Source organism: Mesoplodon mirus, assembly GCF_964341445.2.
Source record: "Mesoplodon mirus genome assembly, chromosome: 18".
In the NCBI taxonomy this organism is placed as follows: Eukaryota; Metazoa; Chordata; class Mammalia; order Artiodactyla; family Ziphiidae; genus Mesoplodon; species Mesoplodon mirus.
The window spans coordinates 58,129,809-58,157,804 of NC_138994.1; the positions used below are offsets into that span (position 1 = coordinate 58,129,809).

The following is a 27,996-nucleotide window of genomic DNA, read 5'->3' on the forward strand; positions in this document are numbered from 1 at the left end:
TTGTGTATAATGTAAACAGAAACAGTAGAGTTTTTTCCATTACAATCACCAAGACCAAGACAGGAGCTGAAGGCAGGAGTGGGAAACCATAGTGGGCTGCTGGTCGGAAGGCTTCAGTAGGAAGTGGAACCTCCCAGAAAAGAAGAGAAGAGGGCTTGGGGCTCTCCTGGTATAAAGGCAATGGCACGAGGAACAAGAGAGGGAGCGTTCAACCCAGTCTTCAACCTCTGCTGCACAACAGAGCTGGAAAACCAGCGGTCATCAGTCCTGTGGAGGACACAAAACTTAAGTTTAAGGACACAAAACTTAAGTTTGCTCCTCAAATAGGCTCTCTCGGTAAAATTAATTTTCCTTTTGAAAATTATTAACTTACCTCCTAAGAAACGTGACCACCAGGACTTCACACTAGAAAACCCAACCAAAAGTTCAAGCAGGATGGTAGTACCTTTGAGTCTCCCTCACTCTGTATCTGTGACCTCACCCCTGCCCCAGAAGCCCCATCTCTGGGCCATGGATTACCTACTCCCAAAGGCACACCTGACTCCTCTCAGCTGTCCTACTTCAACCTGGCAACTGCAGCACAAAGATGTTCAAAGGAGAGGCAAAAAAAAAAAAAAAAAAAACCCTCTGGGGCCTCCCTGGTGGCGCAGTGGTTGAGAGTCCGCCTGCCGATGCAGGGGATACGGGTTCGTGCCCCGGTCTGGGGGGATCCCATATGCCGCGGAGCGGCTGGGCCCGTGAGCCATGGCCGCTGGGCCTGCGCGTCCGGAGCCTGTGCTCCGCAACGGGGGAGGCCACAACAGTGAGAGGCCCGCATACCGCAAAAAAAAAAAAAAAAAAACCCTCTGGTTAAGAACCAACCTCCAGGGACTTCCATAGTGGTTCACTGGTTAAGACTCCACCCTTCCACTGCAAGGGGCATGGGTCTGATCCCTGGTCAGGGAACTAAGATCCCCCATGCCGCACAGCACAGCAAAAAAAAAAAAAAAAAAGCCAACCTCCATAGCCTTTATTGAGAATGAAGAGCCATGGGTCGATATGAATTATTACATCTTCCTACAGCTGTTCCCTTTTAAATATTTATCCTGGCAAACACCATCACTGTTTTTTACAACTTATTTTAATTGTGTGACTATTAAGCAAACCAAACCGTAAAATCAGCTCTCAGTGCTGAAATTTATGTGATTCATAGACCAGAGCTTATTAAAAAGAAATCTACCGAGTGCGAACTAGCCTCATGAGTGCCCCACACCATCTCTAGGCAGGTGTGAAGCCTTTTCACTATTACTGCCTGTGGCTTCCAAGCTTCCACAGGGTGTAGCGTAAAAAAAGAACAGAATCTACCCATTTCCCTGTGATTTTTTTTTTCTTCTTAACAATCCTGATGAGTGAAAACTGGATGTCAGGGATGCTACAGTCCTAAAGGGGGTGGCAGAAGCTCTGAGAGACTCTCAAACAGGATCGGTACCCTGGAAGATTTAGGATCAAGGTCTGAGGGAAGGACTTAATCATGGGACTTCGAAGAGCCAGGAGGTATCCTGCATATTTCCTACCAAGGTCCTTCTTGATTTGGATCATGGAACTGCTTTGAGACTCCAGTAGAAGCCCTCCCTCCAAAAATGCACTGACACACAAATATTTATATAAAATTTCAGGGGGTTCAAGGACACCCCTGAGCCTATCCACAGATCTCCTAGGGGTCCATGAGCCTTCAGTTATTACTCCTTTCACTGTTACCACTCAAGCTGCCCTCATTTCTCCCCTTTTTACAGTAGCCAACTCACTCATCTCCCACTCTCTCTACACAGCAGGCAGAGTGACCGCAATCCTGTTAAAACCTAATCAGATCATGTTACTTCTCTGCCCAGTATAACCCACTAGGCTTCCCATTTCACCTGCAATAAAACCCAACATCTTTACAGTGGTTTACAAGACATGATCTATCTCCAGATCCCCTGCTGAGCCCATCTCCCGTTCTTCTCAGCCTTAACTCCTGCTGCTCTAGACACACCCATCTCCTTGTGACCCCTCAACAGCACAGACACCTGCTGCTCTGTCCTGTGCGGCCTTTTCTCACTGCCCCCTCTCCACCTGGCTCTCTCCTTCATTCCTTCAAGTGTACTCAACGGTCACTTTGTCAGCGAGGCCTTCCTGACCACTGTATTTAAAACTGCAACCCCCTTTCTGCCCTCCCTGACACCTCCTGTCCTCCTCTTCTTTCTTTTTCTCCATAACACCCATCATCATTTCACACAGTATGCATTTTCCTTACTGTTTATTATCTTTCTCCCATGCTAACCTGTTAGCTGCAGGAGGGCAGGGATTTCCGTCTGTTTTGCCTCACTGCTGTACTCCAGTTCCTGGAATAGTGTCTAACCCAGAGTAGGCACTCAATAAACACTTGACTGATTGATGACTAGCTTAAACTCTGCAGTGCCATGAATGTGTCCAGGCTGGGAGCAGGCGGGAATGTACATTTACTGAAATACCTCCAAGGGACAAGCGGTTTGCAAGTTAATATATGTCATCTCATTTAATTGTCACACACAATCCTAAGAGGTATTTTTATCCCCATTTCACCATGCAAACTGAGCCCCGGAGAAATTAAGAAAATAAAGAGAGGTTACACAGCCAGTGGTGGAACATAATTCAAACCTAAGTCTGTGTGACTCCAAAGCCCTGCTATTCCCACCACACATCACCTCCTTCCTCTTGGTGGCAGCTCCCACTTCCCTAAGGAAATGCAACTGGCAGCTTTCACACCTCCTTCCACTTTACAGCTGGGGTCTCAGTCAAAGGTCATTAGGGGTTCGTTGGAGCTCTAATCAAGCAAAACACTTAGAGCACGAGTCTTTTTGCACATTTACATCTAACATTGTCAAAGATACAATGTAATGAACATCCTTCTGAGGGAAGTTTATTACTTTTAGAGGTTCATTCATTCATTCATTCCATTCACTCATAGGTTTCATTCATGTCTTCATAAATACTTGCCTAGTGCCTACTATGCACCCGCTACTGTTCTAGGCGCTGAGAATAAAAATATGCACGAGGCACAGATGTCACCCTTCACAAACAGGTTTGACGTCTCAGGTGGTGCTGTCCAACAGAAGTATAACACGGGCCATTTGCAGTTGTATATTCTCCTGTCACCACATTTTCAAAAAAGTAAACAGTTAAAATTTATTTGAATAATATATTTTTATTGAACCCAACATATCCAAAATATCACTTCAACATGCAATCAACATAAAAATATTATTAAAGAGATACTTTACAGTCTGTTTTGTTTGTTTGTTTTTCTGCGGTATGTGGGCCTCTCACTGTTATGGCCTCTCCCATTGCGGAGCACAGGCTCTGGACACGCAGGCTCAGCGGCCATGGCTCACGGGCCCAGCCGCTCCGCGGCATGTGGGATCCTCCCAGACCGGGGCACGAACCCGTGTCCCCTGCATCAGCAGGCGGACTCGCAACCACCGTGCCACCAGGGAAGCCCTTACAGTCTGTTTGATAACATCTTCAAAATCAGTTTGTACTTTACACTTACAACACATCTTAATTTGGATTTCTTTTTAAATTGAAGTGTAGTTGATTTACAACGTTGTGTTAGTTTTAGGTGTACAGCAAAGTGATTCAGTTATACATGAGCATATATCCTTTTTTTCATGCTCTTTTCCATTATAGGTTATTACGAGATATTGAATATAGTTCCCTGTGCTATACAGTAGGTCCTTCTTGCTTATCTATTTTATATATAGTAGTGTGTATATGTTAACCCCAAACTCCTAATTTATCCCTCCCCCCAGCACATCTCAATTTGGACTGGCCACATTTCAACAGCTCAATAGCCACATGTGGCTAAATGACAGCGACTGACAGCACAGGGCTGGGGAAAAAGACAGATGCAGTCAAGGGGACTTTCAAAACACCATAGTAAATGCAGTGACAGAGATTATGTTCAGGGTCACTCAACCAAGGGAGTTCGGATTTGAGCCTCCAGTGACCTTCCAACCCCAGACCTGTTCACGCTGCCGCACATCAAAGACTTTGCCCACTTCAAGCAGTGGCCTCACTGCTGGCCTCGACCAACCAAACTTAATATATCCAAAATAAAATTCATCCTCTTCCCTCAAATACCTCCTCCTGCTCTCTCATTTCCTATATCAGCTGATGGTACCATTATCTATCTGTTCACTCAAGTCACCTTCATTACATCTTTGGACAAAAGATTACTTTCCCTAGAAGATAATTTAAAATCTAAATGCTGGGACTTCCCTGGTGGCGCAGTGGTTAAGAATCCGCCTGCCCGTGCAGGGGACACGGGTTCGAGCTCTGGTCCGGGAAGATCCCACATGCCACAGAGCAACTAAGCCCATGCGCCACAACTACTGAGCCTGGGTACCTAAAGCCCGTGCTCTGCAACGAGAAGCCACCCTCTCGCCGCAACTAGAGAAAGCCCGCGCGCAACAACAAAGACCCAAAGCAGCCAAAAATAAACAAATCAATAAATTTATAAAAGAAAATAAGCTTATAAAAAAAATCTAAATGCTTATCCAAAAATGCACCTTCCTCTCCACCCCAACTCACCGAGCTTGCTCAGGCCACTTTCATCTCTCACATGGGTTGTCACAAGAACCTTTTTCTTACCCAGTTTTATTGAGATGTAATTGACATTCAGCACTGTGTAAGTTTAAGGTGTCCGGCATAATGGTTTGCCTTGTGCAGGAGAGCCGTGCTCATCTCTGTATGGGTCCATTTCAGTTAAAGTTTTGCCCAAGCCAGCACTGAAAACCTCTTAATTGGTTCCCTTACTATTTCATAAGGCCCTTCAAGGCTCTCCATCCCCTACATAACAAAGCCCATGATCTTTTTCACATAGCAAAGAATTCCCTCCAGGGTGTGACCTTTGCTCCTCTAACAATGCCCAGCTGTTTACCTTTCTTCCACCCTGAACAAGTTCTCTCACCTCCTCTGAGCCTGCAATTCTTTTGTACTTTGGTTGGTTGGTTGGTTGGCTGGTTGGTTGTTTTTTTTGGCCGGGCCCCAAGCTTGGGGGATCTTAATTCCCCCATCAGGGACTGAACCGGCCCCACCACTGAAAGCGCCCAGTCCTAACCACTGGATCGCCAGGTGTAAAAACAGCCATCCTAATCTCTCAAAAAGTTGACCTGAGGTTTAAAAGAAATATACTTTAAACAATACACAATCAAGGGTTTTCTGTACCCATTACTCCTTTATATATTTATCTAGTGCCCCTTTCCAATTAAATAACATTTATTGAATACTTACTATGTGCTAGGCACTTTGCGGGACACAAGACAATGGAAATACAGACAAGTAGATTGAATAACGCGACCTTTGCCTTCCCCAAGCTCATCACAATATAGTTTCTCAACCAGTACCTTTAATGACTAGATAATCTCTAAAGTTAAGAGCAAATGACGGGGGCACTTCCCTGGTGGCGCAGTGGTTAAGAATCCACCTGCCAATGCAGGGGACACGGGTTCAAGCTCTCGTCCGGGAAGATCCCACATGCCGGGGAGCAACTAAGCCTGTGCACCACAACTACTGAACCTGCGCTCTAGAGCCTGTGAGCCACACCTGAGCCCTTGTGCCACAACTACTGAAGCCCACGCGCCTAGAACCCATGCTCCGCAACGAGAGGCCACCTCAATGAGAAGCCCGAGCACGGCAACTAAGAGTAGCCCCCACTCACCGCAACTAGAGAACGCCCACGTGCAGCAACAACCCAACACGGCCAAAAATAATAAATTTAAAAAACAAAGAGCAAATCAGCTTGTCCCCGGCGTTCCTTCAGGCGCCGCCTCATCCCAGCATCTGGGCTTTCTCCTGATGGATAAACACCTCTGCCACGCCCCAATACAGAGTCCTAGGCTTCTCCCGGGGAACCTGACCACCGCCCACGTGGCAGGCGCGGGGCGGGGACTTCAGGCGCCGCTGGGGCTTGAACCTCTGCGCCTGCGCGCTGCGGCCAGCGCAAGGACCCGGATTTAAAGAGACAGGCGTTACAACCTTGGTGGCTGCGCGCGGCCTGTGGGTGCCTGGCCCTAGGCCTGAGGTGGAGCCGGAGCCGAGAACGCAGGTGAGGGACGGCGCGGCCGGGCCGAGCAGGGGGGAGAGAGGCAGCCCGGGTTCCGAGGCTGGGGCGGCTGGGAGCCAGCCTCCTGACCTCCTCCTCCGCCCGCCCGCGGAGCCCCAGGGCACACCCTCCGTGACGTGGCGGCCCCCGGGGAGCCCCGCCGGCCTGCGCCGAGGCAGGGTGCCCCCGGCTTCCGCGGGGCTGCTCTGGCCGGATCTGCCCACCCGCCGCGCTGAAGTCGATGGGCTTCGGAGGGACCTCGGGAGCCTTTCTCTTCCCGCCGCGTGCCCTTCAGCCCAGCCCCGGGCTGTGTCCTGGAGGCCCCTCCTGCCCGAATCGAGGGACTCGCTTCCCCGCCCCCTCCCGGTGTCCCCGCTGTCCGCCCCGGGCAGTAGTAGCCCGTGCCCACTCCCGAAAGCGTCGCGGGGAGGCCCTCCGGGAAAAACGGTCGCTGGGCTTTCACTTCCCGGCCCGGCTGCGTTCAGGCCTCAGTGGTTTTCTTTTCGGCTCCCTTTGATGAAATGCTGAGCGGCGGCTCTGGGGGCTGTGAGCCAGGCGGGGTTCCTCACGCGGCTTTGTGCCTCGTGGCCCAGCGCCTCCTGGGCCCTGCGGAGGGTCGGGCGCTGCGAGGTCCTCTCTTGTCGGCTCCTGTGGTCCCGGCGTTGGGGGGGGGGACGGGAGGGGGAGGGCTTCGTTACTCGCCCTCCAAGGAAGGTGGTGATCCTTGTTCTGAGCGCCTCTTCCGGGCCTAGCGTGCTTTCCCGTACCTCACCCCTGTGGTTCCTCAACTTCTCGGGGTTATAGAGCCCTTTGTGAGTTTCCTGAAAATCATGACCGTCTCTCCCCCCCAAAATGTACAATGCTGAATGTGCACCTTTTTGTATACATTTTCAGGGAGTTCAGAGCCTCCCCCCATGGACTTATTTTAATTTTCCCAGCCATCCCGTGAGGTAGGTATTATTTTCTCTGTCTTAGAAGTAAGAAAACAGACTCAGGGGAGTTAAAGGAAATTCTCAAAGATAACATAGCCCTTGAACTGTATGGTCACACTTGTGCTCCCGTCTCTGATTCCCGGTTACCTGCTGTCCTCTGCATCATGTTGCACTACAGTAAGTAAAGCCTGCCTTCCATTATCACCCGATAACAATTTCACTACAAAGGTGGGTGCAGGCTGAAAATAACATCCAGTCTGTTTAAAGTTGGAACTACGAGGATACTTCAGAAAATATGGGTATGAGAAGGTGGGGGGGCTTCCCCTGTGGCGCAGTGGTTGAGCGTCCGCCTGCCGATGCAGGGGACACGGGTTCGTGCCCTGGTCTGGGAAGATCCCACATACCACGGAGAGGCTGGGCCCGTGAGCCATGGCTGCTGAGCCTGCGCGTCCGGAGCCTGTGCTCCGCAACGGGAGAGGCCACAGCAGTGAGAGGCCCGCGTACCGCAAAAAAAAAAAAAAGAAGAAGAAGGTGGGGGATGCCATGTGGATATGATACCTGTTTCCATTCGGGTTGATTGATCAGTTCCTTTGATTCTTGCTGTTCCAGCTACTTCAGCATTTCCCAATTCAAGCTGCTGAATTATAACCAGGCTAGTTTCACATAGGGAGCTTCAGCTTAAAGGATAACTGCTTCATTGATTTTGAGGGCTTTATTCTTAGAGTGACAACTCTTTGAGTTAGGTACTATTAATATCCACATTTTACAGTTAAGGAAATTGAGGAACTGAGAGGTTAAGTAACCTACCAAGGTCATACAGCCAATGAGCTAGGTAGGATTTGAAACCAGGCAGTCTGGTTTTAGGCTCCATTTAATTGCCTCTCAAAATAGGGCTTCTGATTAAATCGCACATCTATATAGTGGCTTAATTATTTTCTGAGGACGGCATATATATTATATTTCACATTAAAAACTTTATGAACATAATGTAGTGGGTTTGGTTTGGTTTGGTTTGGTTTGCTGCACCACACAACTTTTGGGATCTCAGTTCCTCAACCAGGGTTTGAACCCTGGGCACTGCAGTGAAAGCGCAGAGTCCTAACCACTAGACCACCAGGGAACTCCCAATGTAATTTTTCTTGATGATTAAAAAGAAACTTTAGGATCTTTTTTTTTTTTTTTTTTTTTTTGCGGTACGTGGGCCTCTCACTGTTGTGGCCTCTCCCGTTGCGGAGCACAAGCTCCGGACGCACAGGCTCAGCGGCCATGGCTCACGGGCCCAGCCGCTCCGCAGCATGTGGGATCCTCCCGGACCGGGGCACGAACCCGTGTCCCCTGCATCGGCAGGCGGACTCCCAACCACTGCGCCGCCAGGGAAGCCCCTAGGATCTTATTATTCTTAAGGCTCACCATCCATTTTAAGGATTAGGGGCTGCTGGTGGCCTGAGAGAAGGTTTTATGTTATTTGGAGTCTCTTGATTGTGGTTTACTAGAAACACATGTATACATTAGGTAATTGAACATCCTTTTGCAAACTGAATTTTCCTGTATTGGAACTCTGCATCCTGTAGGCAATAAATCTTTCATACCTGGTCTTCCCTGGTGGTCCAGTGGTTAAGACTCTGAGCTTCCACTTCAGGGGGCGCAGGTCTGATCCTGGATGGGGGAACTAAGATCCCATGTGCTGTGCTGCACAGCCGGAAAAAAAAAAAAACTTTCCTACTTTGGGAAGTGTTTGATTGGCCAGCATGGATTGTGTTAGGATGTCTGCCTTTGAGGAAATTAGAAGCCTACCTCCTCGTTTATAACTCACTTTTCTGCTTCTCACCCTTTCATGCAGCTGTATGACTTTGGCTTTTAAGACCCTCTTACCACCAACTCTCCGCGCACTCAGCCAGAAAGAACTGTGCCTATTCCGAGAACAACATCACTGGCCTGACGTAAGACAGTTCAGCCGGTGGTCAGAAACAGTTCTTCGTGGACACCACCTCCTCCAGAGAAGAAAGCCTGTTGTGTCATTCCAGGAAAGCAATCTAAGACCACGTGCCACCTGCCTAGTTTTCTTGCCAGGGTCGCATGTGGGACTCTGCAGTGGCCCCTGTGAGATGGCAGAGCAACGGTTCTGTGTGGACTATGCCAAGCGGGGCACAGCTGGCTGCAAAAAATGCAAGGAAAAGATTGTAAAGGGCGTGTGCCGAATCGGCAAGGTGGTGCCCAATCCCTTTTCAGAGTCAGGGGGCGATATGAAAGAGTGGTACCACATTAAATGCATGTTTGAGAAACTGGAGCGGGCCCGGGCCACCACAAAAAAAATTGAGGACCTCACAGAGCTGGAAGGCTGGGAAGAGCTGGAAGATAATGAGAAAGAACAGATAAGCCAGCACATTGCAGGTGGGATGGAGAATACTGCTTTGTCAACTTACTGGTGCTGAGAAGAAAAGGGATGAGAGTAGGGCCCAGTTTCTTTCTTCCTGTTTGTCTTTCTGTCTTTGTTTTAAGTTTTGGTTCAGAAATAACTTCAAACTCATAGAAGAGTTGCAAGAATAAAAGTAAAACAAAGAATGCTCATATTCACTTTTTTTTTTTTTTTTTGCCACACCACGTGGCTTGTGGGATCTTAGTTCCCCAACCACAGATTGAACCCGGGTCCTCAGCAGTGAGAGCGCAGAATCCTAACCACTGGACCGCTGGGGGATTCCCTCAGATTTACCTATCGTTAACATTTTGCTCTCTTTGCTTTATCATTTGTGTTCACATGTGTGCGCTCGCGCACTCTCTCTTACTCTCCTTCCACACACACAGTTTTTTTTTCCTGAACCATTTGAACATACATTATGGCTCTTTGCCTTTAAATACTTCAATGTGTATATCTTAAGAATAAGGATATCTTGACCATAATACACCTATCAACCAGTAAATTTATCATGATATAATACTTTAATCCACCATCTGTATTCTAGTTTTGTCAGTTGATCAGATAATTTACAGCTGTTCTCTCCCTTCAGTATGGAATCCTAATCTAAGATCGGGTGTTTCATTTAGTTGTCATTTCTGGCCTCCTTTAATCTGGAACATTGCCGTGGTCTGTCTTTTTCTTTTATGACATTGACATTTTTGAAGAATAGAGTACCTACCACTACACCCTTTTATCCATCAATTTATTATCTGTATGAACTCACAGATTACTACTTTTTCCTGGTGGCTTATAATTGTACTGTATTAATTTGGTACTAAATTGTCCCATATTTGGCCAGTTGGGAGCCCCTCTGAGCTAGTTTCTGTCCTCAATTCCCAAATCACATTTTTAAAAATGTTTTAAAGTACTTCCTTATTCTCTGGCATAACAGTATGCTTGCTCTTAGGCTTACCTTGTATGTATCCTATCTTATCCCTGGAATCAGCCATTTCTCTGGAGTCCTTATTCCTGTTAGTGGGGAAATGGCATAAGAGACCAGAATCTAGATGTTCCATGTCCTGGGTGCCATGAGGTGTCCTTGCTTTTAAGCCCCTTCAGCAGACAGAACTAGAAAATATATGTTCGTATGTACGCAAAAACATATATACATACACATACATATATATGTGCACATACGTGCATATTCACATGTATGCATATTTTAGAAATCTTATACTTACAAATCCAGTTTGTACTTTCTGACCTTCAGTGTCTTCATCTATAAAGTAATATTCATATCTTCGATTACGTTTAGTTCTGGTCACTGTAAGAGTACTCTAAAATGGGCATCTATCTTTGTTCTTTGAGAGGAAAAGAGGTTTCTGGGAGAGAAAACTACTCGTACACTTTTTTCTCAAGCTCCCCTCCTGCCCTGCCTGGCCTTAGCCCTTGGCCTCAGCCTTTGTTACTTCTTGACCCATCTCATTCAGAGGAAGAAGAACATGAGGTAGAAGTATACTGTCAGATAGCTCAAATAACTCAGCAGCTGGAGGTTTTCTCCTACTTAGACCAAATCAACATGCTGTGTTTATCCATCTTCATTTTGCTTTCTTGGTTATCTATAAATTGGGGCTAATTCCATAAGCTGAGGTTGCCACATTTTATCTGTTGAGACATGATTTCTGATTTCCTCCAAATAATCTGGAGATTATTATATGTGGGATAAGGGGTGGAGAGTGTTGATGAAAATTTATGTTACTAATGAAAATAAAGAGTAACTGAGTCTTTTGTCCCCAGGACACCCTCTCCCTAATAACCTATTACTCACTACCTCCACTCAAGAAGACCGGCCAGCTAGTAGTCAGCATTGGGTTAATTCCATGGTAGTAACTTACCTAGCCAGGCTGTAAGAGCAGTTGATAGATTCTTTAGAAGCTTTCTCGGGGATCTTTCACTGAAGGATATTTTCCCTTCTTTTGGGGTCCTACAGATCTGTCTTCCAAGGCAGCAAACACACCAAAGAAGAAAGCTGTTGTCCAGGCTAAGTTGACAGCCACTGGCCAGGTGACATCTCCAGTGAAAGGTGCCTCATTTGTCACCAATACCAATCCCCGGAAATTTTCTGGCTTTTCAGGTAAGATAGGTCAGGGTTACCTGAGCTGTTACAGTCCTCCTTTTAATTTGGTATCCTATTTGGGACTCTGGTTAAGAGTGAACATTCTGTGCTATCTAGCCTCCTTAATACGGTGACCCTTGAACACATGGGCATTAGAGGCTCCAAACCCTCTGCACAGTTGAAAATTTATAGTCTACCCTCCTTATCCCATGTTTCTCCATATCCATTGTTCTCCCATACCCTCAGTTTGCATCCATGGATTCAATCAACTGCAGATTGTATAGTACTTATTTGCTATTGAAAAAAATCTGTGTGTAAGTGGACCCAGGCAGTTCAAACCTGTGTTGTTGAAGGGTCAACTGTAAGTTGCTTCCATCTGAGCAGAGAGGTAATGGCTAATTCTCATTGCCCCACTTGTATAGCATTTCTTTGTATATTTTAATCTCTGTTGCAGCAAAAAGATGTTTGTTTTGTCAAGACTTTTTCCCCTCGAAGTAGTTTACCTGGATCAGACATAACCTGCCCTTTACTTCCTTGTTTTTTGATAATGGAAGAATCTTGAGAAATTGCATGCCTAAACTTGCCCAAACTGGAGATGAAAGTAGAGAAGAAGGGAGATGTCCTGCATGGCCTTGTGTAGCAGATAGCGTTGGGCTGGGGGCTTTTACATGCATGGTTTCATTTGTTCTTCGTTAAACTTTGGGAAGTACTTGTATTAGGCCCATTTTATCAATGAGAAAGCCAATGCTCTGCATCATTATGGAGTTAGTATTTACACTGAAGTCTGTTTAACTCCAGCACCTGTGGTCTTTTACCCTACAACCTGTTACTTCTTTTATATGGAGACATTCTTGTGACCGCCTCAGCTAAAGAAAATAAAGTCATAACACATGGGCTCAGAAGTTGTTTGAGGAGGTTGCTTCTATAATGAGTGAAAGAAGCCCGGACTTGAGGTCAGAAGACCTGGGTCCTGGTCTGAGCCTCTGTGGCGTCATCTGTGGTAGGCATGGCAACACCTGCCTTGTTGATCCCACAGTGTCTCACAAGGAATAAAGGAGGTAAAGTTGCAAAATAATGTCCAACTCTCTGGGATTTTTTATTATTTTAAAACTCCAAGGTTTGCTTGGTTTTTGTCTAGTGGTAGGCCAAAGATAGAAATATGGAAGAGTCCAGGTGACAGTAAGGGCAGTGTGTTTCTGGAAGGGCCCTGGTTCTAGGGAGGGAATTTGGGAGAAACGGGGTGTTCTAGTTCTTACAAGCTGCTGAACAGTGACATTTTGGAGATCTTGTCCCCTAAAATCCTCTTTAGACTCCGGGTTAGAGATGAGCATAGATTTATAATTTACAGAGCCCAGGCAAGAAGACACTTATATCAGCAGACAGCTTGCTAATGGCTTTGCTGCAAGCTTGCAGAATGAAATTTACTTTGTAAATGGTCACAAGGAGGTAAAAGAGGATCAACTCAAAAGAGTTGCACAGTTATTTGGGGTGTCTGGAGGAAAGACCTACTTGTTGCCTACTTTTTGTTTTTACAGTAAGAAAGAAAAGAAAGTGGTGTGGGGGTGGGTGGGAGTGGCAAGGAGCTGGCAATGTCTTCTCTCCTCTGGCCTTGGTCTCCTCATCAGTAAGAAGAGATTGACCTAGATAATTTTTAAGGCTTCTTCCAGTTCTGACAATCTGCAGTAGCAGTGGTTTCAGATTGACTAGCGAGTTCCCTGATTTCTTCCCCCTTCCTGCTCCCAATTTTTCTGGGTTCAGCTTTGCAAGTGCTCTGAGATCGTCCTGACCACTCTTGGCATGAAAACGGCCCTTATTCTTCTGTGAAGCAGTCATATAAAGGGATGCACGTCAGCGGGTCTTCTGCCTCAGTGTGAGGCCGTCGTTTCTTTACTATTAACAGCTGTGAGATCTGGGGAGATCACTTGACCTCTGTTTTCTTACCCTTAAAATGGGTATAATATCTACTCCCAAAGGGCTCGTTTTGGGGGGTTAAGTGAAGCTGCATCTGTATAGAGCACCAGCAGAGTGTCTATTAGTTTCCCTTTCTTCCTTCTCAGCAAGGCAAGATGAATCATCTGTGCTGTCTCTCTTTTTCTCTTCCCAACAGCGAAGCCCAACAACTCTGGGGAAGCCCACTCAAGCCCTACCCCTAAGACAAGTCTGTCCTCAAGCAAATGTGACCCTAAGCACAAGGATTGTCTGCTACGCGAGTTTCGGAAGTTGTGTGCCATGGTGGCTGAAAATCCTAGCTACAACACGAAGACCCAGATCATCCAGGACTTCCTTCAGAAAGGCTCAGCAGGAGGTGGGGACTCGAGCATCCTGGATGGGCTTCTCCTCTAAAGAGCTCAGAGTCGTGGCCGCTTCATGGACATGTGAACAGTACAGTTGCACGGGGCCTCACGCTTGGTTTAATGCCTTGCTATTGCCGTCTTGAAATTCTTAACACTCTTGAACAAAGAGCCCACATTTTCATTTTGTACTGGGCCCCACGAAGCGTGTAGCCAGTGCTGCTCAAAACATGTTGACATCTTCCTTCCTCCCTTACTCTGGCCCCCAGGAGGCCAGAAGAACCTATCCCATTTGAACAAGAGGAAAAGTCACTATCCTGCATGTTTGATGAGGTTTTCGTGAACCACGTGCACAGCTTGGGAATAGAATCTTCCGACTGTGTCTCTTTCATTCATCTAACAAATGATCATTGAGCATCTGTCACGTGCTCGTCACTGGGGACACTACAGTGAAAGTCATGGCTCTGCCATGCGGGAGTTCATCCAGGGGCTAGAAGGGAGGCACACCACCAGCCACCCAACGCCACGGCCTTTGCTGCCGTAGTGAAATGCACACCCTACCCTGTGGTCCCGTCACGGCAAGGGCAGCAATGTAGACATCTCTTTTGGTTCCTTGAGGTTATGTATTTATTTGTTTATCTCCCATTTCTCAAGAAGGGTTTCTTCTGTCTCCTCCAGATGGTTTCCACGGTGACGTGTACCTAACAGTGAAGCTGCTGCTGCCGGGTGTTATTAAGAGTGTTTACAACTTGAATGATAAGCAGATTGTGAAGCTTTTCAGCCGCATTTTTAACTGCAACTCAGATGATATGGCACGAGACCTAGAGCAGGTCAGAGGAAGGGGAGGGTAGGTGGATTCCAGGTGGGGTTCTGCCTAGCCAAGCACCTGTACCCTCTTTTTTCTGGCGGAACACATACTGTTTTAGGAAACTGAAACACACTTGAGCAAGCTTTCATTATGAGAGGAGCTGAATGGGAGGCTACAGCTGTTAGTTTCACAAGGTTCTGAGGACTGAACTTATACCACTGCTGCACCCGAGAGGCCTAGACCTCGAGGGGCTGGATCTGAGACTTCCCACTATCTCTCCAGGGGCTCTTATTCTAGACCCTGGCTTTTTCTGGCTTTTTTTCCCCTATAACTTGGGCTTACCATTCAGTTTTGGTTTGTTCATGACTCCAGCCTTGGCACAGTGGAAAGTTTCTATCCAAACATCCCCATTATCTGATGACCATATCTGTCTCTTAGTTCAGATTCTAACAGGCCTCAAAATTGGCTTGGCCCTGGATTAGTTCTTGCATCACTTCTCAGCTAAGGCAGGTGGCCAGATCCTGTGGAGGATGGAGGTACCTTTTCCATGAGCTGTGGGTGGGACAGATTCTTAAGAAGTGAGGTCAATATGTGTGAGTTGGGGATAGGAGCGGTGATTGAACTCTCTGATTCACCCTTTAGTCCTGGGGACTCAGGGGTTACACTTGGCCACTCTGGGGTTGCTGCAGTGGCATTTTGGTTTTTGGAGACAGGGTGACGTGTCAGAGACAATCAGAGTCTTCTTTGAGCAGAGCAAGTCTTTCCCCCCAGCTGCCAAGAGCCTTCTTACCATCCAGGAGGTGGATGAATTCCTCCTGCGGCTCTCCAAGCTCACCAAGGAGGATGAGCAGCAGCAGGCCCTGCAGGACATCGCCTCCAGGTGGGGATGGGCCTGGGGGGAAGGAATCACTAGGGAAGGAAGGTTTGGGAGTGCAGAGCTTTTCAGAGACCAAGTTGAATGTGCCTCCTCCCTCTAGGTGTACAGCCAATGACCTTAAGTGCATCATCAGGTTGATCAAACATGATCTGAAGATGAACTCAGGTGCAAAACATGTGTAAGTACCGGGTGCTCTGATTGTTGAAGCTGCCCACTTTTTTTGTTGTCAGCTGGTGTCAGGACTTTGGAGTCCTGATTTGGTTTTGAATCCTGATTCTCCCTTCTTCCTTCCTGTGGGACCCATCACTTGACCTAGCTCAGCCTCCATTTTCTCATACATGAAATGGAGATAACAGTACCTTTTCACAGAGTTATTACAATCAAACATATGGAATATGTTCAATAATTATGGTATGAGTTGCTTGCCCATTCCAGCCCCCTCTTTGCTGGGGCAGCATCCATGTAGCACAGTATCTCAAAAGAGCTGAGTTTTCCAAGAGCTTTTTCTCCTGTGAAAGTCTTTAGGCAATAGAACATAACCCCTTCCCCATATATTGGGAGCCCTCCTCTCTCTCAGGACAGACTGCTATCCAGAGCCTTAAGGTCAAAGGCAGTGGTTTTTGTTTCCTTGCTCCTGTTGGCCTTGGCAGGTTAGATGCCCTAGACCCCAATGCCTACGACGCCTTCAAAGCCTCGCGCAACCTACATGATGTGGTGGAGCGGGTCCTCCGCAACGAGCAGGAGGTGAAGAAGGAGCCAGGCCGGAAACGAGCTCTGAGTGTCCAGGCCTCACTGATGACCCCGGTGCAGCCCATGCTGGTAAGGACGCTGCTCTGGCCCTGCTTTCTACTCCTATCCACAGTTAATATCCTTCCCCGTGAGATCTGATAGGGTACGATATTGATGGCCTGTGCATGTTGGCTGGAGGAGTTTGGGGAGGGAAGGGTAGAGATGCAGAGGTGGTTTCTCATGGAGGAGTAAAGGCAGAGGAGGAGACGGAGTGACCTGGTGCAAAGGTCCGAGATCTAGGCCCGGCTCGGCCATCAGCAAGCTGTATAGAATCTTAAGGTGAGTTCCTTAGCCTCTCTTGGTCCTTAGTTTTCTTATGGGAATGAAGTCTGAAGCGTCTACCTAGAGCGGTTCACCTGTCATCTTTCCTGAAGTCAGGTGGATGTATGAAGTAACTCCTGTTTCTGTCACCTGCCCCAGAGTAGCTCTGAGAGTTGGTGACAGAGCCAGGCTTCCTAGGACAGGGTGACTTGGGTCCCCTTTTTTTCTGGAAAGAGAGGAAGCTTAAGGAATGAAGACCAGCTCTTCTTGGGCCTCTGCTCATTTCATGAGAAATGAGATTTCCTTTCTGGCCTGGGTTTTCTTGTGCAACAGGACTGTCCACATCTGCTGCCATGCCTGCTGTGAGAGCCTTTGCATTGTTTCAGTGGGGTGCGCTGCTTTGTATGAAACGGTCTTGTGTGTTTTACTGAAGTCTTGGTCTAGGGTTCTGTGTTTGGGACAGGGAAGTATTCTGTGGGACAGCCAGCACCAAAATAGTGAAATCTCAACTTGAGGGACCGGCCCCCTCCATTAGTGGCCTTTCTGACTTTTATAAGAATTCTATCTGGAGTCTCTTCTACAGCCTGTCATTTGAAGAGTGGCATGGGTTATACAGCTTACTGGTTAACCACCCAGGCTTTGGAGTTGGGCCTAGATTCACATCTCATTTCTGCCCTTTACTAGCTATGTAACTGAAAATGGGCATTTGACCTCTGTGAACTTCAGCTTTCTCATTCCTAAAGCGAAAGCAACAATATTTATGGCATAAGATACAACATTGAGGATGAAATGAAATTTTGTGTATGATCTGACACGTAGAAATACCTCCAAGATGATAGTCATTGTTGTTTGAGTCAGGACAGCACAGTTATGTGAATAAGCACTCCTGTGTCCTGTCCTGTCCTAGGGATTCCTGATCACTGCCATCCTGCCAGCCTCACTGTCACCTGCACGCTTTAATCTTACCTCTGCCTAACCCCTGTGCTGAGATAACTGTGTGTTCAGTAATAAGCCAGAGGCCCCGCAAGACCCTAAATCATCATTGACAAAAAAATCAAATGCTGTTTCAGTGGAATTGTATTTGCTCTACAATGAATTGCATTCATCTATTCCTCAAAATGCAAGCTCCTGTGTCAATTTCGGTGGCGCTTTTATTGTTGGAATACGACACTGCCCAGCCTTTCCCATTCCCATCACCTCTTCCGCAGCCTGCCCTGGGGTTATGCTCTGGCTGTTGGCCCCTGGGACCTGGGCTCCGGGCTGTCCTTGCTGAGCAGCCCCTCTTGGAAGAGCACCTGTAAGTCTCCAGGCTTTTCTTTCCCTACCTCAAGGCCGAGGCCTGCAAGTCCATCGAGTACGCGATGAAGAAGTGTCCGAATGGCATGTTCTCTGAGATCAAGTATGATGGGGAGCGAGTCCAGGTGCATAAGAACGGGGACCACTTCAGCTACTTCAGCCGCAGTCTCAAGCCAGTCTTGCCGCACAAGGTACAGGTCCCTTCCTTTCCGCTGGGACTCTTTCACTTCCTGCCTCTAAGAATCTCAAAGCCAGTGTTCCATAGCCATTCCAGCTCTGGTGTAAAATAGGGTCTACTTTGTATTTGTTGAATGAAAGAATGAATTCATGTATTCAGTTTTGGAGTCTTCCAATAATGAGGGGCTGCTCAGTAGGGACAGCCAAAGAGCGCAGACAGGGGTCAGTCAGCACGGAGCCTGGGGGCAGTGATGCCAGCTGTGATGCCGCGATAGCGAGCTCAGCTGGTGAGCCGCGTGCAGTACTTGTCTTCTGCGTTTCCGGGTCCTGTGTGCTCCCCCCCGGCTAAGTCATGGCTCAGGTACAAAGGGCCAATGGGCTGTCATTCATTAATTTGTTCAACAAATATTTATCAAGTGTTTAGTATATTCTGGTTGCTGTTTAGGTAGTGGGCATCCAGCATTAAAAAAAAAAAAGAAAGAAAAAAGGGTGGAAGTTCTGCCCCTCCAGAAGCTTACATTCAGATGTAAACACAATCCCACAAGGATTTCTGGGAGCCCAGAATCCTGCCCTCAATCAGAGGGCATTGAGAACCTCGCCCCTCAGCCCTTCTTAGCTCCCGGGGCCTCTGGGAGCTTTTGGGGGTGTCCAGGGAAAAGCAGCGGGAACATCTGGCTCCAATAGCTGGAGGGTAGGTAGACCTCTTGTTCTTGTTCCCCCTTCTATCTTAGCTCAGACTCCACTTCTCAGAGCCCCGGGAGAGGGGACGTGGTATGGGGCTCGCATCCTTACCTCAGCCTCCCCTGCCTGCTAGAGCACTGGGCAATCAGACCGTTAGGTTTGAGTGTTCTGGAGAGCTGAGCACGACCTCCCCGTGAACATTGGTGTGGGCTCACTTGCTCCGTAGGGAGGGCTCACAGTCAAACTGTGAGCTGGTTCTGGGGACACCTCCTGCTCCTTAGGAAGGCATTTGAGCACAGCTTTCCAGACTGGGGGCCGTTTCCCTGCTCTGCCTTACCAAAGTTCCATTCATCCCTCTCTCCCCTTTGCTTTGGTTCCTGAAGGGCTGAGTCCCGGATGGAAGCAGAGTGGGATGGATGTGCAGGCCTTTCCTGTACCCCCTCCAAGCTTCTGAGGCAGTGATGGCCTAAGTGCCCTGCCCAGGGGAGGATGGGACCACAGTAATGCTCTCTGGACTGCCTTCGTGGCCTTACTCGGCAGGGGCCACCATGGGTTACAGTGGGACCTCTTCCTGTAGGACTGTAAACACTAAGGCTCTGCCTTTCACAGGAAAAAAATCCAATTCCAAACACCCTTTTCTTCCTCATTCTGAAGATGGCTATGGGTTCAGAGCTCCCACTCAGAGAAGAAGCTCCTCACGTTTCCTTGCTCCTCCTAAGGGGATTCATTTCTTCCTTCCATCTTTTTTCCAACTGGTCTGTTCTCCTGCACAAATCTCTGCCTGCCCACCTTCCCTCCCTCCATTCCGCGTTTGTCTGCCCCCCGTCCTCCCGCTCATTTTCACTCTCAGTTTCTTCCTTTTTCCTGCAAATTCTCCTCTGCAGCCAATAGAAAATGACCTCAACATGGGCTGACCTCTTCCTGGGTCTGGGCAGAGGTCCCGAAACATAGCTGATTCTTCTTGTCTAGGTGGCTGCCGAGGCCTAGGTCTGTTCTGCACATTAGCTTGGCTTGCACATGTTGGTGTTCTGTGTTCCTTCTGGGGCCTGACTCCCTCCCCTGAGTGACCCTTCTGCCTCCAGGTGGCCCACTTTAAGGACTACATCCCCCAGGCTTTCCCTGGGGGCCACAGCATGATCTTGGACTCTGAGGTGCTCCTGATCGACAACAAGAAAGGCAAACCACTGCCCTTTGGGACTCTGGGAGTGCACAAGGTACTGGCTCAGGACCAGATGTGCAAGAGTGAGTGTGTGCACGTGTGTGCGCTGTCAGTCTGAATGGAGAGGAATGTATCACTTACTTAGGGCCAAGCTCATCTTCATCTCTGAACTGGTTCTGAATTTAGCCCTGAGTTTAAATGTGTTTTTGTGTTTTGCATGAAAAAAGGGCTAGTAGTGGCGACTACCTTACAATTGGGTCAGAGTCTCTACTCAGGACCATCTGTCAAGTGCCCTTATGGCCCAGGGACTTCACAGCACAAATAGGCCTTTTGTATCAGATGCTTCAGAGGGTCTCTGGAAGTGGACTGGTACTCCCCGTTTTTCGTGCCCTCTTACTTTTGTCCCTTATGTACCTACGACCTCATTTTCCCTTACAGAAAGCTGCCTTCCAGGATGCTAATGTCTGCCTGTTTGTTTTTGATTGTATCTACTTCAATGATGTCAGCTTGATGGATAGGTGAGGGATCTATTTTTGATTCCTGGGTGGGGAGGTGAGGGCTTCAGATTGGATAGGAGGGAGGAGAAGTGGCTGGAGCTGGTGCCTCTGTGCCCAGGAGCTGCAGCGGGAGGGAGCTGAGAGCCAGCACAGTTGCTACACAGCTCCCCATTCACGATGTGTTGACTAGGTCTCGGCTCTGAATGCTTAAGTCACAGAGGAAACTCAACCACCCGCAGCAAAATGGATTGTTGACGAGATACAGACTGTGAGCACAGTAGGGTTTCAGTTTATCTTCAACAGCACCTACGGGTACATGAGGCAGATAGTTTTCAGCTCAGAGGTTTTGTTATTGGAAGAGGCCGACAACAGGAAGCTTGTGATTGTCGGTGTTCTGTGGCTGGGGCCTTCTTAGGGATAACTAGCAGTCTTGACTTAGCTGCATCCAGTTCTTGAGCCTGAGAAACCGTTTTGGCCTCTTCCTCCCTTAGAGAGGCATCCCAGCCCCCACCCTCCACACCAGCCTTGAGTGTGGAAGGGGAAGGAGACAGAAGGGAGAAAGAACTGCGGGGGTAGGAGTTGGGGTTTGGGCTTCAGGTCCTGAGGCCTGTCAGCCTGCTCCAAGCACCAGCCCACCTGGGGCCTGGGGTGAAGCCGGGTGCAGAAAATGAGAGTCGGAGTTATTTTTCAAATGGGACCAGGATTTATACAGTCTGTTTGGGCTGATGAGGTAGAGACAGGAACTACAACAATGAAGTGGCTCTGTGCCATGGCTTATAACTGTCTGTCTTTGGTCCCAGTGGAGCCCTTGTCACCCTGGGCAGGCAGAACTGTTAAGACATGAGGGCCCTAAGCCATGGCAAACCCTGAAGCCGAAGTTCATGGTTGTGCCCCCTCCCTCCTCGGAACTCCTCAAGGGGGTGGGAGGATCCTGGCCTGACCTCGGTTCTCCTGTCCCCCTCAGGCCTCTGTGTGAACGGCGGAAGTTTCTTCACGATAACATGGTTGAAATTCCCAACCGGATCATGTTCTCAGAAATGAAGCAAGTCGCAGTGAGTGAATCCCACCCTAGGCAGTGTCCTAGTGGTTTGAAAGCAGGGCAGAGAGCCCCTTGGGTCAGATGTGACTGGGAGAATGAGTCTTAATTATTTTCTTATGAGGGAAGCTGATGTGTATACAGGCAGACCTTGGAGATATTGTGGGTTTGGTTCTAGACAATAAAGCAATATCACAATAAAATAAGTCATGAATTTTTTGGTTTCCCAGTGCATAGAAAAGTTATGTTAATACGGTAGTCTCTTAAGTGTGTAATAGCATTATGTCTAAAAAAACAATGTGCATACCTTAATTAAAAATACTAAAAAATGCTCACCATCATCTGACAACACAGGGTTGCCACAACCTTCAGTTTGTAAAAAACACAGTATCTGCAGAGTGCAACAAAGCAAAGCACAGGAAGACAAGGTCTGCCTGTGTTCGTCTCCCAGTCTCCGCCTGGGAGGGCAGGGCATGAAGCATCCTTCCCAGGTGGGCTCCCAGTGTCTCTGAGCCGAAGCAGCTCTCTGGTTGGTCGCTGTTCTGCTAGCGCTTTTGTTCCTTCTACTCAAGTCAGGGTGTTTCCAGCAGGCGCTTTGCTAGTGTGTGAAAGGAAACTCCCCTCTACCTCACTCCCAGAGCCCTTCTCTGTCCTCGTACCAACCTCAGCGTCTCTCCTGTCATCCCTCAGAAAGCCTCCGACTTGGCTGACATGATCAACCGGGTGCTCCAAGAGGGCTTGGAAGGGCTGGTGCTGAAGGACATGAAGGTAAGACGGTCACATCCTTCGCTTTCTCCTGCGAAGCCCTCCCCTGAGCCTTTCCAGCCCTGGCCAGGAGGTGGCGGTGGTGGTCTGAGGTGTTTGGGGGTGAGTGCGGGGTGGGGGCGTCTTTCCAGAGTTCTGGGTCCTAGAGGACGGGTTTGTGTGTGTCTCCGGTAGTGCCTGGAGCAGAACGGGCTGGGCACTGTGACAGATGCAGTGTGTCGTGTGAAGAGGTAGAAAGCCCACCCTCATACAGAGTGTCCATTCTAGTTTGTGGTCTCTCTCTTGCTTCCCCTCAGGGTACATATGAGCCTGGAAAGCGTCATTGGCTGAAAGTGAAGAAGGACTATTTGAACGAGGGGGCCATGGCTGACACAGCTGACCTGGTGGTGCTTGGGGCCTTCTATGGGCAAGGGAGCAAAGGTCAGGGTGGCCTCTGGCCCCTGGGATGGTACTTCTTTGAAAGGTACCACTCAAGGAATAGGCAGGCCTTTTTCCTGGCTTGGTCTGCTAGCGTGGCCAGTCATGACGTCCAAAGCTCTGGGATTAGGGGCCCCAGCCTCAGCCATGCCACGTCAGGCAGGGACATTGAGAGCTGCGGACCTGGTAAGGGAGAGATCAGGCAAGAGTACCCTGTGCTAGCCTGGCGCAAAGAAGCTCACCACCAACTGTTTCTTCAGGGACTGGCAGCTTTCTCCTCAGGGAAAAATCCCCATTTCCTGACTAGAGAGGAAGCTGGGTCTGAGGAGCTGGTACTGGTAGGCGTCTTTCTGTGTGCCAGGCTCTCTTCAATTCCTCTTACTCCACCAGAGCCCGGCGTCAGGTGTGATTATCCCTAATTCACTGAAGAGCAAACTGAGACTCAAAAAGGTTAAACTTACACAGCTAGTGAGGGGTAGATCCAGGAGGTGATCTCTGGCATCTGATGCCAAGGCCTGGGCCCTTTCCTCCAGCAGGCTGCCCCTCACAGGGCACGGTCGGGTGGCAGAGATGCCCCCCCAGTTTATTGAGCCCCTCCTCCCCCCAGGTGGCATGATGTCCATCTTCCTCATGGGCTGCTATGACCCGAGCAGCCAGAAGTGGTGCACAGTCACCAAGTGCGCAGGAGGCCACGACGACGCGACACTCGCCCGCCTACAGAAGGAACTGGACATGGTGAAGATCAGCAAGGTGAGGAGGGGACCTGGGGGCCCTGGCCTCTAGACTGGCAGTCATTCCTGAGACAGACAGTGTTATGGGGGCTGCAGGTATCGTTTATCTGTTTCCACAGAAAAGAGAGCTGCTGCTTGGCCATAGGAGCAGTATTAGGCCCTCAAGTTCTCTGAGTACCTACCTTGTGGAAACTGGCCTGCATGCCCTCCAGGCCACACCCTCTCTGGGCAGGGAGGATCCCAAGGGGTGAGGGTCAGCCTTTTGTGATAAGTCACCTGTTCTCACAAGCCCGTGACCAAGAAGGGGTTTAAGTCTCATTTTGGCAACAGCCCAGGACTGCATCTTTTCTCCTCTAGGATCCCAGCAAGATACCCAGCTGGCTGAAAATCAATAAGATCTACTATCCTGACTTCATCGTTCCAGACCCAAAGGTATTAGCCCAGGGCCTGGGGTCCTCCAGCCCAAAAACTGAGCTTGTACATTCTCTAGTGCCACAGAGACGTTACCTCGGCCTCACTGACAGTGCACCCAGGGTGGGGCTCTGGACTGTTTAGCCAAGTGACAGGCACAGGGATGACCAGTCAACACTGAGGAGGCATCCTCAGTAGAGAAAGGGACTGCCCATCCTCTAGGCACAGGGGGTCTGCTCTGGAAGTGACCTGGGCCAACCCCGTCCTGCACTGACAGAGAAACTGAGGCCCAGAGAAGAAACGAGACTTCCCTAAGGTCACACAGCATCAGCAGCAACAGTGGGACTTGAATTCATCTCCTTCCTGTTAGCCACTGCTTTTTTGATTTTAACTTGTTCTGTATTGCTTTTAGCTGGTTGGGAGGTGTTTTCTACTTAACCAGGGAGTGACCTGACTTACTCCTGACAGAAAGCTGCAGTGTGGGAGATCACAGGGGCTGAATTCTCAAAATCTGAGGCTCACACAGCCGATGGGATCTCCATCCGTTTCCCTCGCTGCACCCGAATCCGTGATGATAAGGACTGGAAGTCTGCCACTGACCTCCCCCAACTCAAGGTGCCATCTCCTGGGCTGCGTGTGTGTCCTGTACCCCACTGTCCCAGCCTTGGAACCGAGGGCCCCTGGCCTCCCGCGTCCTCTGTCTTCTCCTTTCCCCGCTGCACTGAGATGCGCAAGGAGGGCAGTTACCAGAAAGGGAGCCCAAGCCGTGGCAGGGCCAGGAGCAGCAGCACTGGGCCCCCACCCACATCTCCCGGAAGAGAGCCCTACACTCACCGGGCCCCCGTGGGCAGCCCTGGGTCCTGGTGAGGGGGAGCTCCTGTCTCACGGCTTCCTGTGGGGGACCTGGCCCCAGGCTGCAGTCTCTACGTTGCGGAAAAGAACTGGGGAACAGAACAGTGATCTGTGCTGATTACTCCAGAAACAGGGCCAGAGCTAGAAAAGTACCAAGGAAGCCAGCCAGTTTTCCCTGTTATGTGTCTCTTTCCCCTCATTGTTCCTCAGTCACCTAAAACGTACCACACAGACTGCCTGAGACCAGTGGCTGGGAAGGGAGTGATACACCAACATTCTCCCCCCTCCTCAGGAACTGTACCAGCTCTCCAAGGAGCGGGCGGCTTTCGCCATAGTTGCCGCAGATGAGGGGAGCTCCACTACAGGGGGCAGCAGCGGAGAGAACGAGGGCACCTCGGGGCCAGCTGTGTCTCACGAGGCCCCGAGAACCTCCCCCAAGCAGCCCTCCGCCAGTGCCAAGAAGGCAGGAGGGAAGCTGAGTAGCTCCAACAGCAAAGGCGGTAAGGAGAAGGGTCGGGGCTGGGGTGATGAGAAATGGACACGAGGGCAGAGACCAAGGACAAGGACCCAGCCTCACACTCCAGCCCTGAGGTCATGGATTCTCTGTCCACTGCAGCTGACGTTGGCTGCATTCTTGCTGTGTGTCCACCCATGGGCCAGAAGCTGTTCTGCTGGGCATCCTCCTGCTCTGTAAATCTGAATAACAGGACCCCGGGAGAGCCCCTCGGAGCCGGGGATAAGCCACCTCTGAGCTAAAGGCTCAGCGTACAGCCCTTAGCTCCTGTCTCACCCACCCTCACAGCAGAGGAAGGGCCCAGCCCTTCTCTGTACTCCCCTGACTTCAGGGACCATTATCCGCTCCCCTGCCCTCTTTTTAGTTCTCATCCTGAGCTCTCTCCTGCAGGCAACAAGCTGGCTGCAAAGCCTTCCCCCGTGAAAGTGGGAGAGAAGCGGAAGGCTCCTGATGAGACCCCATGCCAAGCAAAAGTGAGGGTAAGAAGAGCAGTGCCCTCGGGGGGGTGGGAGGGCCTCGCGTGCCCAACTCTCTGCACTTGGACTCTGAGAGACGAGCGAAGGTGTTATCAGGACTAACTGCCAACCCCCTGCCCTCCTGCAGCTGCTCCTGGCCGCGAGCTGGGCTGGCAGTGCTACGGCTCCACCCTGTGCCCTCTTGTTGCCTTGCAGAGGCGGCCGGCCAGCGAGCAGAGAGGAAGGAGCGCTGTGCCAGCAGGCAGGCGATAGAGCAGCCAGCCCAGCCGAGAGGCTTGCAGGGACCCAGCCGGCTGCCGGCCCCAAGTCACAATTGACATTAAAGGGGAGAAAGCCCAGTCTGGGTGTGGGAGTGCAGCAGTGTGAGTTTGTGAACAGGGCCAGCCAGCGAGGAGCGGGAGAGGGCACTGGCTTGGTGACCGTCTTTTTCCCTCTCGTACTCCCTTGTTAGTCTTTGGTTTGACAGCAGCTATTGAGCGCCTACTGAGGCCAATGACTCGGTTCAGCCCTGGGGGAGCTGATGCCCCAAAGGGCAGATAAAGAACTCGACATCTGGTCACTACACGGTGATTGTGCCACCCCAGCCCAGGAGTCAGCACAGAGGTCTGGGAACTTGGGCCCTGAACCCAGTCCCCAGAGCACCTATACGACCTTTCCGCCTTTTCCCTGCCTGAAGCCTGGAATCCGCGTGCAGTCACGAGCCGGGCTCCTGGCCCCTTGGCCAGCTAGTGCACACACAGTGGACCGCTCGATCGAGCAGCATCGCTGCGTCTGAGCGCCCCTGGCCCTGCCCACCAGCCCCCCTGGATGGTTCTTGGAGACACATGCTTTCCAAGTCCCCAGTGTAGGGACCCGTCTCCTCTCCCTTCTCTTCCTCTAGGCAAGGATGGAAGGGCATGTAGGTCCTGTGTAATCTGGAGTGGCTGGAGGATCGGGGTTTTGATGCCTTTACCTTTCCTCCGGTAAACTCTTCCCCTCGTGTCCTGACCACTAGGCTCCCCGTCTCAGGCTTTTGTTCTAACCTCCCTCCTCGCTGGCCTCCGCTCCCTGGGCGGAGAGCCATCTGCCCCCGCACAGTCCAGCCCTGCTCCGGGCCTGCCCTGACCACAGTGCATTTGCAGGTGCTGCTGGACATCTTCACCGGGGTGCGGCTCTACCTGCCGCCCTCCACGCCAGACTTCAGCCGTCTCCGACGCTACTTTGTGGCATTCGACGGGGACCTGGCGCAGGAAGTTGACGTGGCCTCAGCCACACACGTGCTGGGTAGCAGGGACAAGAACCCTGAGGCCCAGCAGGTCTCCCCGGAGTGGATCTGGGCCTGCATCCGGAAACGGAGACTGGTAGCTCCCTGCTAGGACTGCTGCCTGCCCTCGCCCTCTGGCTGTGCTCTCCCCGCTGCACTACTCCTGGACAGGGCAGGCAGGCACGGGACAGAACCTGGGGGAACGGGCTTCCTTCTCCAAGCTGTGCGTCTTCCAGAACCCACCAACCACGTGTGGTCTCTTCCAGACTGGAGTTAGTTGCTGTGGGTACCACCTGTGAAGCCAGTTTCTCCTGCCAGTTCACATAGGTCTTTCAGATCTGGGTGCTGGTTTTGACCTCTTTTTTTTTTCCTTCTTTAAAAAGAAGCTTTTAAAAAAAACAAAAACAAAAAAGCCAGGAACTATCTTGGAGTTATGTATGCCCTTCCCCCGACACCCCCTATAATTCTAGTGATTAAGGAGTGACGGGAAGGCCGGCTGTTGAAGCTCTGTCCACAGAGCCCGTCCTGGCGGCAGTCTTTTCTCCCTTACCTGCCCCTTCTACTTCCAGGCCCATTTTAAAGTTGTATTTAAAAGAAAGACTGTCCCCAGAAACGCTTATATTTGGCAAAACTTGTATTCAGCCTGGCCGCCAGGAATGAAGTCTCACTTGAAAGAAAACAAAATGGGTTTTATGTCTTTGTGCTCTCCTCTTACAGCGTGTGGGCCCCGATCTGAAGGGAGGGAACCGTGATGAGGTAGGAAGGAAAGGGAGGCTGTTCGGGCTGCTACTCGGGGGATAAAGGGCTCCAGGAGGATCTGCCTCCCCCAAATCTGGAAACAAGACTGCTCTTTAAAGACCCACCTGAGGACAAATCTACACAGCCTGCTTACAAAGAATGGCTCCTGCACGCCTGAGGCTGATCTATTTGAATAAAAAGAAAACAATTTAGCATGGACGAGTGCAGTTCAAGAGAACTTTTTATGGCATTGGACGCACCCTGTAAATCTCCACTGGCCAACATGAACCGGCTATACTCTGAGCATGTGAAATGTGCTAACAAAACTGAGGAAGTGAACTTTTCATTTTCGTTCAAGTAGTCAACGTGAGGCTAGTGCTAGTGACTACCACCTTGGGCAGTGCAGGTGTAGACAGAGTTTCAATCAAGCCCTG

The 27,996-nt window shown here is 49.9% G+C and overlaps 1 protein-coding gene and 1 long non-coding RNA gene across 5 annotated transcripts; one reads left to right on the top strand and one right to left on the bottom strand.

The window, feature by feature from the left end:
• Nucleotides 1-5,979, bottom strand: LOC309793032. Its single transcript, XR_014291852.1, has 3 exons — nucleotides 5,717-5,979; nucleotides 2,995-3,146; nucleotides 1-267 (listed from the first exon to the last, which is right to left on the bottom strand). It is a non-coding gene; the product is annotated as an uncharacterized lncRNA (long non-coding RNA).
• On the top strand, nucleotides 5,963-27,993 carry LIG3 (DNA ligase 3). 4 transcript variants are annotated; one of them, XM_082603149.1, is made up of 21 exons: nucleotides 5,963-6,103; nucleotides 6,995-7,050; nucleotides 8,873-9,423; nucleotides 11,418-11,561; nucleotides 13,651-13,848; nucleotides 14,513-14,664; nucleotides 15,356-15,522; nucleotides 15,620-15,697; nucleotides 16,170-16,338; nucleotides 17,901-18,056; nucleotides 19,806-19,937; nucleotides 20,321-20,400; nucleotides 21,344-21,431; nucleotides 22,106-22,183; nucleotides 22,477-22,600; nucleotides 23,205-23,347; nucleotides 23,686-23,760; nucleotides 24,208-24,354; nucleotides 24,884-25,091; nucleotides 25,496-25,584; nucleotides 26,703-27,993. In XM_082603149.1, exons 3-21 carry the CDS (start codon nucleotides 8,877-8,879, stop codon nucleotides 26,934-26,936), a joined length of 3,009 nt encoding a protein of 1,002 aa, XP_082459275.1. In that variant the 5' UTR covers nucleotides 5,963-6,103; nucleotides 6,995-7,050; nucleotides 8,873-8,876; the 3' UTR covers nucleotides 26,937-27,993. The 4 variants fall into 4 exon arrangements, with proteins under 4 accessions (XP_082459275.1, XP_082459276.1, XP_082459274.1 ...); XM_082603148.1 differs by lacking the exons at nucleotides 5,963-6,103; nucleotides 26,703-27,993 and adding an exon at nucleotides 25,777-26,682 and having other exon boundaries at nucleotides 6,844-7,050; XM_082603151.1 differs by lacking the exon at nucleotides 5,963-6,103 and having other exon boundaries at nucleotides 6,938-7,050.
• Nucleotides 27,994-27,996: the final 3 nt, after the last annotated feature.